This window comes from Pleurodeles waltl, chromosome 8, assembly GCF_031143425.1.
Source record: "Pleurodeles waltl isolate 20211129_DDA chromosome 8, aPleWal1.hap1.20221129, whole genome shotgun sequence".
NCBI lineage: Eukaryota > Metazoa > Chordata > Amphibia > Caudata > Salamandridae > Pleurodeles > Pleurodeles waltl.
The window spans coordinates 529,353,928-529,368,176 of NC_090447.1; the positions used below are offsets into that span (position 1 = coordinate 529,353,928).

The window sequence follows — 14,249 nt, forward strand, 5'->3', positions numbered from 1 at the left end:
TGATAATGTTGTTGGTACAAAGCAGAACATCACATTTCCCTGTTGTTTCATGGAAAAATACGTAGTATTACGCTAGGGCAGTATCCTCAGAACATCAGATGTTTTATTATAAAAACACCCCTCTGCCCGCTATACGTTAGAGGGAAAATCCAGCCAGAAGTTTCCACAGCATGCTGTTTCTTCATTGCAGCTGTCTACTCAAACAAATCATATTTTCAGCCTACATGGGAGAAGACTCTAGGTAGACCAACAGCCCTCTTTGCTACTACCATAGTCAGGTATGGGAGATGGTGTCTCCCCAGGGGTCCTGGAGGGCGGTTTAGGGCTAACATTGCTGTGCTCTAGTATAGAACCTTAGTGATGTAGGTAGGAATTCTGGCACTTAGCATTATGACACTATGGTGGGACTTTTCTTATGTTTCACTTTCTTTGTCACCGTTCTATTATTATTATGTTTCATTATCCTTATTAATGAAGTACACGCCTTTTTATCTAGGATGCAGTTGACTCAATAAAATTCATTTAACCAAGTCCTACTTCTGTTTCTCTTTGCATGTGTGAGACAAATGTAACAGAGAAAAGGATAAGATCTGATCCACCACGATTTCCCTGAAAAATCTGAATGTCATGCGCACGGCTGCCACAAATCACCTCTACTCCTTGATACTGGTGAGGTGCTGCTAGCACGCTGGAAGGGTTAGGCCGACAGTTGTCACATGGTGTGGAATTGGACTCAGTTCCCTGCAATCCGGTGGTGATGCCGCCCAAATCCAGCAATCTCATTGGTACAATGAAAGCCAACACGACAGGACCAGACCCTTCCTGGTATTTTTGACCTGAACGGTACCTATTCTTTTATTGTTCATCTTTTCTATAAAAGGAACGTATACCCTTGTTGTAATATTTAGTCTATTTAGGAGCACGCATGCTGGAGCTATTAGTGCTCCTGGTCCCCTCCTTTTGTAGATTATCTTTTGAAGCTCCTTGCATCTTATTCACCCGTTAAAAATATTATCTATTAAAACTTTTGTATTTATTAGTGTACCTAAAAACCCACAAAACTGGAGGAACAACATATTTACCCAGAAAAGCTGCGGTTTATCACATTTGTTAATGTATGTACACCACGTAATTTACTTTGCTTACAATATTTCCTTTTTTAAAACCTAAATAATTTCAGCTGCTGGAATTCCTTATAGTGTGGACTATCTTAAATCTCTGATTAAAAGAGTGGATGGCAACAAAAAATATATTATGTATTAAATTAATTAACTTAGAGTAACTTAACAGTAAAACAACATCTAAAAATAAACATATAGCATAATCACCTGAATATTTTATTCAAACATGTGTATCAAAATTTTATTAATATTAAAATAACAGGCATTCAAACAGATGAATGCCCCTCACTGTCTTTACACTACTGGCTTACAATTTCATACAGTGACAGCTTTTTGCATAATAAGAACACATACTCTACTTGTACAGAGAAATCTTAAAGATATTGGTTAGTAAAGGATATGTTGCATACAGATGTTGTCATAGACGTTTAATCAAAAAGCAGAATTAGAGCATGCAAAGTGAAAACACAATCACCAAAAAGGCCAAAAAAAGAGTCAGTCACAGAAAGTCAACAGAAGGCTTACGTTTCTTTTTTTTCATTGTTTCTTTTTTCTTCCTCTTACACTTTTTGTTTTAACCACTTTACTTTCAAAAACAGAACGGGCCGTTACCATCACAGTTTTCACTTCCTCTTCCTCCCCACTACTAGAGCTGCTGTTTTTTCTCCCTCTGCCATTCTTGAATGTGTCTGTTGGTTTGCTTTTCTTGGACATGTTACTGATCTTATGAACCTCAAGAGTTTGTTTAACTTTGCTCACATTTGCATATTCACCTTCTGAATCCCCACTAGATGCTCCATTTTCAGGTTTTGGAATGCATCCAACATCAAGAAATCCCCCATCTTGTTTCGCGACATTTTCTAATTGGGAATTGGTAGCTTTCTTCCTCTTTACAGTTTCAGATTTTGGTACAGTTGTTACATCCTGCACGGCTCTCTTCCCCCTTTTCTTGCCAGGTGATTTAAAAGTTTCCTTCACAGTAACAGCTGGCTCCTCTATTTCCAAACTTTCTTCTTCCTTTTCTTTTCTCCGCATGCATGTGACAGCCCTACGCAGTCTCTGACTCTTGATTGCTTGCTTCTCTCGCTGTTCCATTCTGAAGAAGGAGTCGATGCGAAGCTGGGTCTAAAACGTAACACATTAGTAAAGCTGACAGAACAGTCTAGATAAAGTAACAATCATCAGAAAGAAACAGTAGATTAGGAAAGAACAAGGCAAAATCAGATATATAAATCGAGCAACACAAGGAACTAGTTACTTGCCTGTCACTCCAGTTCTCATGTTCTGGTTTCTATAACAGCTTCAAATACATGAATCATTCGTAGTCGCCGGGATGGTAATCCCAGTCACTTTTAAAATAGCAGTAACCAGTGTTTAGACAGCTGCACTGCAGGATAAGCAAGAGTGTTCAGTACTACATCCAACTCAACTGAACCAAACCAAACTTCAGCCGCTGAGACAGATGTGGTGAGCCCTCTATTACCCTTAAACGCCACCATTGCTCAGAAACTATAGTACAACTATGTAGGGATAATCACCGAGGGGTGTGGGGGGGAAGGAGAGATGATTATATGTGAAATTATGAAAGATACCAATGCTGGAGAACTAAAGTTACAGATAAATAACTTTTTTTCCCCAGCACTGGAACTTTCACAGATACACATGTCAACAGTGGAAAGCAGTAGCCACCTTTGCAAGAAGCGGGAAGCAGGCTCACATTTATTTAAAGAGACTGTGCATCACTGCTTAGCCAACTGAAGAATCCGCTTCTACATTCAGGTCTAGGCAGTAGTGCTTAAAGAATGTGTGCCTGCTTCAATATGTAGCTTCACACCAGATTTCTCACAGAGGCACTCCTACACAGAGTGCCGCTGTTACAGACATGTTTTAGTAGAGTGCCCCTTCACCTAGCCCACAAAGGAAGCAACTGGCTTTCTTGTGGCAAGAAATAATGATGATGAGAGCCTCTGGGTGATGCTCTGTCTGGAATGATGGCAGCCCTTGTCTGGACACCCAAGGATGACAAAGAGTTGTTCAGAAGCCCTCTAGTCTTTGGTTCTGTCCATCTAAAACTTAATGCACATCCAAATATCTAGTAAATGTAGTGATTTCTCGCTAATGTTGAAGGAATTAGGAAAAAGGACTGAAGAATAATTGGCTTATTTAAATGAAAGTCTGATGGGCAAAAACCCAAGATTGATTCAAAGAGTAATCTTGTCATTAGTAAAATGAAGTTGAAGCTCGTTTATCATGAAGGCCTGGAGATTTAGCACTATCACTGCCAATGTTAGAGCAAGAAGGGGTGCTGTCTTCAATGAGAGGCACTTCAATATCAGTTGTGCTCTCATTGAAGCTTACTTTGGCCATTCTTGGGACAGATGATGGGTTAAGGTAGAATTTCATGTAGCTCCACTGACATGGGATTTAGCCCTTTACCCTCACATAATATGATGACATGATTCTAATTGGCACTGTAGGTTTCGGTCGTAGAAATGTCACAAGTCTGACCCAGAATTGTGCTGCAATTTTGAGGAATAAGCAGATAGTCAAAATTTAGATAAATAGGAACCAGGCTATGCAATTCAGACACTTCAAGTTGGAATGTAAGACCTACTTGTGCCTGTGATGGATTTCTTTTCGCAGGACCCTGGGAATGTAGGGAAACCGCTAAAAGGCACAGGCAAATAGCTTCAGCCACTTCACATCAAAGAGAAGGCACTGGCCATCACAACCACCTGGCAGATGGTTAAGCACCCATGGAAAGCACATTGACCGCATGTTCTCTGTGAACTACAGGTCCCTGAAATCACTTTACTGGTCATATCCTCAGCAAAAATTCTCCTTTTGGATTTTTTTATGTTTATGTCCACTGGTGACATGCCTTTCTTTGGCTTCGTGACCCAAGAAGCCATGTTTGATACAGAACTCAGCACCTAAATATGCCATGTTATCCTGTCCAATGGGACTAGCTAGCCTGATTCTGTAATGATTGTTGTTTGAAACATAGATATATTTCAACAATTTGGATTTATCTCTTTACTGTATCATGAAGATATTGTCAATATACCTGCCCCAGAAAATTATAAGGGGCAAATTATCAGAGGTGAGGTAATTCCTAACCCCAGTTGTGATAAAGATATTCCATAAACAAATTAGAATATTTAGGGGCAAATTTCACACCCATGACAGTGCCAGATGCTTGTCTGTGAATCTCACCATTGAAAGTATTTTTTCTATTTCTCACACAAATCTCCGCCACTGAGTATGTTCTTGTGTGTCTTTCACTGGTTTGTATGATAATTGCTAATTACATTTAAACTCTAAGTTATCAAATTGCTTCTGATATGTAGTTTTCTATGTTACAATATTGGCTGTTTTGTCCATCTGCTTAGTAATGATGCTGTGTTGTCACACAATGATTAGATGGCTTCTATTTCAGTTTTGGCAAATATTGTATTTTCTTTTAATACTTGTCAAAGTATTTTGCAAGGTTTTTGTGAACTTGGGGGTGAAAAAGGTCAATTACATTTATTGCGGGTAATAGTGGTGTGAAAGTCTATAAGGATTTAAAGTAGTATTTAGTGTGTGAAAATTATCAATTGCCACAGATAGAGCAGTAGTCTTTATGGAATCTGTTGGGAAGGAAATGTCCTCTGCATGGTAATGGAGGTGCACTTGTAGGAAAGTGCCCCTTTTTTACATGATCGGCCCCACTTTGTAACTGGTATTCAATGCAATTTTGATAGAAAGTGCACTGGATTCCTGCTAACCAGGCCCCCAGTGCCAGTTCTCTTCCCCTAAAACTGTACAACTGTTCTCCAATTGGCAATACCTTTGGCACCCCTGTAACTCCCTAGTAAATGGTACCCCAGGTACCTAGGGCATGGGTACCAAAGAGGGTCCCCAAGGGCTGCAGCATGTATTGTGCCACCCTCAGTAACCACTCACCTAGCTCCTGTAGACTGCCGTTGCAGACTATCTTGGTGCAGCTAAAAGTGAAAACACAACATGGCAGACAGCCTGTGTGCCATGCCCACTAACATTGCATGCAAAATATGTAAGTCACCCCTACAGCAGGCCTTCCAGCCCTAAGGCACAGTGCATTATATTACATGTGTGGTCATATCTGTAGGACCAGATTGGCACCTGCTATGTCTATGTCGATTATTAGACATAGTAAGTGTTCACAGAAGCCATTTTAAGTACATGTCCTGGACACTGGTCAATATAAGTTCCCCAGCTACGGGATGGCTTCACTGAAACTAGGGATGTTTGGTATCAAACATCTTGTATTATTAAACCCTCACTAATCCCAGTGATGGATTTATTAATACATGCACCCAGAGGGTACCTTAGAGGACCCCCCCCCTGCCCCTGAAAAACCTACCAACTACTGGTGTGCTGACTGACTGACTGATTTTAGCCAGCCTCCCACCAACAGATGGGCTTCTGACCCGAAGACTGACAGCCTCTGCTCTTGGGTGTGCAGGAACAAAGCCTGCTATAGGAGGGGTGTTACACACCCCTACCAACAGGATGAAATGCGCTCTGCATTCCAAGCCAGAGGGGCTTTAAAGTGCTCACCACCTTTGTTATGCAGATCTGGCTTCTTTCAGAAGTGAGGAGATGCCTACCCCCCTGACCCAGGGCCCAAATGGCACCTGGACAGGTGGGAAAAATATTAGTTAGAAAGACAGGACCACTTTCAGGTCAGTCTCACCCGTAATGTGAGCTGACTGATGTGGACACAACATTCAGAAATCTGCCATGTTGGTGTTGGCAGTTTTAAGAACTCTGGGCAGGGTTATGCCTATTTCCCACAGGAAGTGGTCATATAGGTGGCGTAATGACATCAGGGGTAAGTAGCCCATTGGCTACTACCCTACACGCCCCTAAATTAAATATTTATGGGAGTGCCTGGCACCAGAAAATCAGATCCTGTCGACCTGCAAGAAGAAGGACACTGAAGAGACGCAAAAACGAGAACTGAAGACCAGTGGGTGCCTCGGCACCAACCCTGCCAGCCTGCCTGCTGACTTCGACAATCGTGCCAAAGACGCCTCATCCTGCAGCTGTTTGTGACTCCAAAAACCTGGGAGGACTGCCAGCCTTTACCCAAGAACCAGGAACTCCTGTGGAACAGCGGAGCTGCTTACCTGCATCTTGCAGGCACCCCAAGAAGAACTGAGAGGACCGCAGACCGCCAAAACCAGACCGCGAACAACACCACTGCACCCATGCCTCCTAGCCTGAGCTGATGTGAACCAACGATGTCAGCGTAGTTCCCAGGCCCTCCAGAGACGACGCCCACCTTCGGTTCACAGACTTTGGCTATCCTGACGATGCTTGCAGCCTCATTCTGCAGGCACCTCTCTACCGCAATCGTCTCCGGTGACTGAAAACCGGCGGTCCACCATAGCTCTGCACCAGACTGCCCCACACCAAGAAGAAGAGGACCAAAGGTGTTCCTACGTTCCAGAGCCTCATGAGACATGAGCGCACTTGTTGGTATGGTTGGATTGGACCCCCAGTCCACACCTGCAGCCTCTTCTGCAGACCCCATCTACTGTAACCGCCTCCTTGATGGAAACCCGACACACCAAGACACCTCTGCACACGGCTGTCCTGGACCAAGGAGAAGAGGACCAAAGGTGTCTACACATCCCTGAGCATCACAAGAACTGAACCTCCTTTTTAGTTCACCTGGACTGGTTGCTTATTACCTACCTGCAGCATCTTTCTCACCGGACCAATCCCCATTGACTTCAATACAGCACCCAACTTTGAACTGAACCCGGTGGCCCCAGGGCCACCTGAGGTGACCTGTTGGTGTGGCCTAGGACCCTGCCCTATACTCACTTTAAATCTCGAAGATTGGTCCCGTAAGTTGCTGTGGAGTACCTGTTTGCAGAGTATGTTTTCCCCCCCAGAGGGTAACATTGCAGCTTCAGAAAACTGCACTGTGTCGACTTTTCAAAACTGTGATAATTCCTATTACAAAACATACTTACCTGATCGTATTGTTTCTGGTGCCTAAATATATAAGGAAAATGTCACTTATCCAGTGTACATCTGTTTGTGGCATGTTCCGCTGCAGATTCACATGCTATGCATAGTCTGCCATCTAGTGTTGGGCTCAGAGTGTTACAAGTTGTTTTTGTTCAAAGAAGTGTTTTCGAGTCACGGGATCAAGTGACTCCTCCTCTTCTGCTCCATTGCGCATGGGCATCGACTCCATGTTAGATTATTTTCGCGCAGAGGGTAAGGTAGGAGTGATAGAGAATAAAGAAAAGAGATGTCCATGTAAATGGAATATATATATATATATATATATATATATATATATATATATATATATATATATATATATATATGGAAAATGTCACTTACCCAGTGTACATCTGTTCGTGGCATGTTCTGCTGCAGATTCACATGCTGTGCACTGTTCTTGCCATCTAGTGTTGGGCTCGGAGTTTTACAAGTTGTTTTTCTTCGAAGAAGTCTTTTCGAGTCACGGACCGAGTGACTACTCCCTTTTGGCTCCATTGCGCATGGGCATCGACTCCATCTTAGATTGTTTTCCCGCACAGGGTGAGGTCGGAGTGGTAGAATGAGAACAGTAAAGATGTCCATGCAATGGAATAGATATGTATGCACATAGTTTGTGCTAAAGTAATGTTTATTTACATATATACCATTTTTTATTACAACTTAAACGGCTACAGGCTCCCGGGGAGGTGGGAGGGCGCATGTGAATCTGCAGCGGAACATGCCATGAACAGATGTACACTGGGTAAGTGACAGTTTCCGCTCTATGGCATGTGTAGCTGCAGATACACATGCTGTGCATAGACTACAAAGCAGTAATCCTCCCAAAAGCGGTGGTCAGCCTGTAGGAGTTGAAGCTGTTTGAAATAATGTTCTTAGTACAGCCTGTCCTACTGTGTCTTGTTGTGTTGCTAACACATCTACACAGTAGTGTTTAGTAAACATATGTGGTGTAGACCAAGTGGCTGCCTTACAAATCTCTGTCATTGGTATGTTATCTAGCAAGGCCACTGTTGCTCCTCTCTTCCTAGTGGAGTGTGCCTTTGGTGTAATGGGTAGATCTCTTTTATCTTTTAGGTAACAAGTTTGTATGCATTTGACTATCCATCTGGCTATGCCCTGTTTGGATATAGGGTTACCAGTATGGTTTGTTTAGGTAGTACATTGTTGTTATATTGTCTGTTTTGACAAGAATGTGTTTGTGAACTAGAAGAGGTTGAAAAGCTTTTAGTGCTAGGAAGACCGCTAGCAGTGCCAAGTGATTTATGTGTAGTTGTCTTTGTTGACTGTCCCATTGCCCTTGTATATTGTGATTGTTGAGGTGTGCTCCCCACCCAATCACTGACGCATCTGTTGTGATAATAGCGTAAGGCACAGGGTCTTGAAATGGCTGCCCTTTGTTTAAATTTATAGGGTTCCACCATTGAAGTGAATAGTGTGTTTGGCGGTCTATCAACACTAGATCTTGTAGTTGACCCTGTGCCTGCGTCCATTGTTTTGCAAGGCACCGCTGTAAGGGCCGCATGTGTAGCCGCACGTTTGGAACAATTGCGATGCATGATGCCATCATGCCTAGGAGTTTCATGACAAATCTGACTGTGTAGTGCTGATTTGGCTGTATGTTTGATGTCATGGTTTAGAATGATTGAACTCTTTGTGGGCTTGGAGTGGTAATAGCTCTTTGAGTGTTGCTCCCAAGCATTGTTGTAGTTGGGATGGTTGTAAGTGAGATTGTTGGTGATTTATGGAGAACCCTAGTTTGTGTAGGGTATCTATGATGTACTGTGTGTAATTTTGACACTGATGTTGAGTGTTGGCTTTTATTAGCCAGTCGTCTAGATATGGGAATACGTGCATGTGATGTCTCCTTAAATAAGCTGCTACTACAGCGAGGCATTGTGTAAATACTCTGGGTGCTGTTATCCCGAAGGGCAATACCTTGAATTGGTAATGTTTGCCCTGTATGACAAACCTGAGGTATTTTCTGTGAGATGGATGGATGGGTATATGGAAATACGCATCTTTTAGATCCAGCGTTGACATGTATTCTCCATGTTTTTGTAAGGGGACTACATCTTGTAGTGTGACCATGTGGAAGTGTTCTGATTTGATGAACAGGTTTATAGTTCGGAGGTCTAAAATTGGTCTTAGTGTTTTGTCCTTTTTGGGAATAAGGAAATACAGGGAATAAACCTGTTCCTTTTTGTTGGTGAGGTACTAGTTCTATGGCTTGTTTTGTTAATAGTGCTTGCACCTCTATTTGTAACATGTCTAGATGTTGCACCGACAGTTTGTGCGCTCTTGGGGGAATATCTGGAGGGAAATGTGTGAATTCTATACAGTAGCCATGTTGGATAATTGATAGGACCCATGTGTCCGTGGTTATGTCTGACCAATGTTTGTGGTAAAATGTTAGTCTTCCCCCCACTGGTGATGTGTGTTGGGGAAGGGTGACAGTCAAGTCACTGTTTGTTACTAGTGGCCTGCTTGGTGGGCTGAAACTTTCCCCTTGATCTTGGGAATTGTCCTGTGAAGGAGCCGCGAACCCCCCCCCTCTGATATTGGGATTGGTAGGTGGGTTTTGCTAGAGAGGTGGATGCCTCTGAAGGCTGCTGTCTGAACCCTCCCCTGAATTGTGATTTCCTGAATGTTCCTCTATATTGAGAGGAGTAGAGCGCGCCCATGGCTTTGGCCGTGCCAGTGTCTTTCTTCATCTTTCCGATGGCTGTGTTAACTTGTGGCCCAAACAGTTGTTGCTGGTTAAATGGCATCTTCAGTACTGCCTGCTGTATCTCAGGTTTGAACCCTGAGGACTTTAGCCAAGCGTGCAGTCTAATTGTGACTGCCGTGTTCACAGTTCTTGCGGCAGTATCAGCGGAGTCCAATGCTGAACGAATTTGATTGCTGGATATAGCTTGCCCTTCCTCTACCACCTGTTGAGCTTGTTTTTGAAATTCCTTGGGGGAGATGCTGGATGACATCATTCATCTCATCCCAGTGAGCCCGGTCATAATGTGCGAGGAGGGCTTGTGAATTTGCGATATGCCACTGGTTGGCAGCCTGTGACGCCACTCTCTTTCCCGCAGCGTCAAATTTGCGACTCTCTTTATCCGGGGGTGGTGCATCTCCCGATGATTGTGAGTTGGCTCTTTTCCTTGCGGCACCAACCACTACAGAGTCCGGTGGGAGCGGTTGTGTGATGAACACTGGGTCCGACGGTTAGTTAGTACTTTTTCTCCACCCACGGTGTGATGGCTCTTCCTTTTACTGGCTCTTGAAAAACTTGGTGAGCATGTCTGGTAGCATAGGCAGGCTCTGGTATGAGGCATGCGTGGAGGCCAGGGTATTAAAGAGGAAGTCATCCTCCAATGGCTCAGAATGCATACTAAATGTATTGAATGCAGCAGCCCTGGCCAAGACTTGGGTGTACGAGGTGCTATCCTCTGGTGGAGACGGTTTTGAGTGGTAGCACTTAGGGCTATTGTCCGAGACAGGGGGATCGTAGAGGTCCCATGGGTCTACGTCATCTTGCGTTGGCACAGTATGTGTGGGTGACTGTGCAGTGGGCGCACCAATTGGTGACCCTGTCCTTTGTGGCGAATGCGGTGGAGAAAGTTCTGGCGAAAAATGGCCAGTTGGTGATTTTTCTCTAGCCACTTTAGCTCTTGGCTGATCAGTCTCAGTCTCTGATTGTGGTTGGAAAGCCAGCTTTCTCTTGAATTTGAGAGGAGGGGCAGTTTGGATTTTTCCAGTATCCTTATGGATCTGTATCCGTGCCTGCGTTTGGTCTATTTCTTCAATTTGAAGCTCCTCTTCAAATCTGTGCCTCTCCTTTAGCTGTTTAGAGAGCCCATGTTCCTCTGTGTAAGAGGTATTTTTCGGCTCCGAAGCCGGTTTCCTTGGCACCGAAATGCCCATGGTGATGGATGGCCTCGGCTCCGAGAGGCTCTTTCGAGGCTTAGTCGATTTGACAAGACGATGTAGAGATTTTTCGACACCGGGTTTTCGGCTCGAGTCAGAAGACTTCGGCACGATCTTGCCCTTTTTCGGTGCTGAAGGTGTTGCTTGGTCACCGCTTTGTTTTTTCTTGGTCGAGCCATGGCCTTCAGGCAGTGGCGTCCCCGAGGCCTTATGTTTCTTTGGTTGACTGTGGGGTTGGGTTTCGACGCCATCTGCATTCGCCTCGCCCTCCGATCCCTCAAGGTCTTTTTAGATCGAAAGGACTTGCAGGCCTCGCAAGTATCTTCTCTGTGCTCCAGTGACAGACCCAGCTTACAGACCCGATGCTGGTCTATATTTGGATACTTAGAGTGGCACTTCGGACAGAAACGGAAAGGGGTCCAGTCCATTAGGCTTCGACGATGACTATGGTCGGGCCGGCTGGGCGCAGAAGCCCCGAAGGGCCACCGAAACGGTTGTCTCGTCGGTGTCGATGGAAGATGTTTCCCGATCGCAAACAATACAGACGCTTTTCGAGGATTTTTATTCTTTTCCCGATTCGAATCACGGAGCGAAGAGGAACACGTTTGAACCCGATGGCAGAAAGAAAACAATCTAAGATGGAGTATATGCCCATGCGCAATGGAGCCGAAAGGGAGGAGTCACTCGGTCCTGTGACTCGAAAAGACTTCTTCGAAGAAAAACAACTTGTAACACTCCGAGCCCAACACTAGATGGCAGGAACAGTGCACAGCAGGTATTGCAGGTAAGTACTCTAGGAACTTTGAATCATTACTTTAGCATGTATACTTTTTACATAAAACACAATAAGCTGTTTTAAAAGTGGACACTTAGTGCAATTTTCACAGTTCCTGGGGGAGGTAAGTTATTGTTAGTTTCAACAGGTAAGTAAGGCACTTACAGGTTTCAGTTTTTGGTCCAAGGTAGCCCACTGTTGGGGGTTCAGAGCAACCCCAAAGTTGTCACACCAGCAGCTCAGGGCCGGTCAGGTGCAAAGGTCAAAGAGGTGCCCAAAACACATAGGCTATAATGGAGAGAAGGGGGTGCCCCGGTTCCAGTCTGCCAGCAGGTAAGTACCCGCGTCTTCGGAGGGCAGACCAGGGGGGTTTTGTAGGGCACCGGGGGGGACACAAAGTAGCACAGAAAGTACACCCTCAGCAGCGCGGGGGCGGCCGGGTGCAGTGTGCAAACACGCGTTGGGTTTCCTTCAGTTTTCAATGGGAGACCAAGGGGTCTCTTCAGCGATGCAGGCAGGCAAGGGGGGGGCTCCTCGGGGTAGCCACCACCTGGGCAAGGGAGAGGGCCTCCTGGGGGTCACTCCTGCACAGAAGTTCAGTTTCTTTAGGGGCTGGGGGCTGCGGGTGCAGGGTCTTTTCCAGCCGTCGGGAAATGGAGTTCAGACAGTCGCGGTCAGGGGGAGCCTGGGGATTCCCTCTGCAGGCGTCGCTGTGGGGGCTCAGGGGGGACAACTTTGGTTACTCACAGTCGTAGAGTCGCCGGAGGGTCCTCCCTGAGTAGGTTGTTCTCCACCAGTCGAGTCGGGGTCGCCGGGTGCAGTCTTGCAAGTCTCACGCTTCTTGCGGGGAGTTGCAGGGGTCTTTAAATCTGCTCCTTGTAACAAAGTTGCAGTTCTTTTGGAGCAGTGCCGCTGTCCTCGGGAGTTTCTTGTCTTTTTCGAAGCAGGGCAGTCCTCAGAGGATTCAGAGGTCGCTGGTCCCTTGGAAAGCGTCGCTGGAGCAGGGTTCTTTGGAAAGCAGGAGACAGGCCGGTAAGTCTGGGGCCAAGGCAGTTGGTGTCTTCTGGTCTTCCTCTGCAGGGGTCTTTCAGCTCGGCAGTCCTTCTTCTTGTAGTTGCAGGAATCTAATTTCTAGGTTCAGGGAGAGCCCTTAAATACTAAATTTAAGGGCGTGTTTAGGTCTGGGGGGTTAGTAGCCAATGGCTACTAGCCCTGAGGGTAGGTACACCCTCTTTGTGCCTCCTCCCAAGGGGAGGGGGTCACATCCCTAATCCTATTGGGGGAATCCTCCATCTGCAAGATGGAGGATTTCTAAAAGTTAGAGTCACCTCAGCTCAGGACACCTTAGGGGCTGTCCTGACTGGCCAGTGACTCCTCCTTGTTATTCTCATTATTTTCTCCGGCCTTGCCGCCAAAAGTGGGGGCCGGGGCCGGAGGGGGCGGGCAACTCCACTAGCTGGAGTGTCCTGCGGTGCTGTGACAAAGGGGTGAGCCTTTGAGGCTCACCGCCAGGTGTTACAGCTCCTGCCTGGGGGAGGTGTTAGCATCTCCACCCAGTGCAGGCTTTGTTACTGGCCTCAGAGTGACAAAGGCACTCTCCCCATGGGGCCAGCAACATGTCTCTAGTGTGGCAGGCTGCTGGAACCAGTCAGCCTACACAGATAGTCGGTTAAGTTTCAGGGGGCACCTCTAAGGTGCCCTCTGTGGTGTATTTTACAATAAAATGTACACTGGCATCAGTGTGCATTTATTGTGCTGAGAAGTTTGATACCAAACTTCCCAGTTTTCAGTGTAGCCATTATGGTGCTGTGGAGTTCGTGTAAAACAGACTCCCAGACCATATACTCTTATGGCTACCCTGCACTTACAATGTCTAAGGTTTTGCTTAGACACTGTAGGGGCACAGTGCTCATGCACTGGTACCCTCACCTATGGTATAGTGCACCCTGCCTTAGGGCTGTAAGGCCTGCTAGAGGGGTGTCTTACCTATACTGCATAGGCAGTGAGAGGCTGGCATGGCACCCTGAGGGGAGTGCCATGTCGACTTACTCATTTTGTTCTCACTAGCACACACAAGCTGGTAAGCAGTGTGTCTGTGCTGAGTGAGGGGTCTCTAGGGTGGCATAATACATGCTGCAGCCCTTAGAGACCTTCCCTGGCATCAGGGCCCTTGGTACCAGAGGTACCAGTTACAAGGGACTTATCTGGATGCCAGGGTGTGCCAATTGTGGAATCAAAAGTACAGGTTAGGGAAAGAACACTGGTGCTGGGGCCTGGTTAGCAGGCCTCAGCACACTTTCAATTCAAAACATAGCATCAGCAAAGGCAAAAAGTCAGGGGGTAACCATGCCAAGGAGGCATTTCCTTACACAACCCCCCCCCCC

At 45.8% G+C, this 14,249-nt stretch overlaps 1 protein-coding gene across 3 annotated transcripts in view; it reads right to left on the reverse strand.

Annotated features, from left to right (window-relative positions):
- Positions 1-1,528: 1,528 nt before the first annotated feature.
- Positions 1,529-14,249, reverse strand: part of ERCC5 (ERCC excision repair 5, endonuclease) — a 163,153-nt gene continuing 150,432 nt past the window's right edge. For all 3 annotated transcript variants that reach the window (XM_069204561.1, XM_069204559.1, XM_069204560.1), the window contains one exon: positions 1,529-2,246. In XM_069204561.1, the coding sequence (XP_069060662.1) occupies positions 1,659-2,246 (588 nt within the window). In that variant the 3' untranslated portion in view covers positions 1,529-1,658. The remainder of the gene's footprint in view (positions 2,247-14,249) is intronic.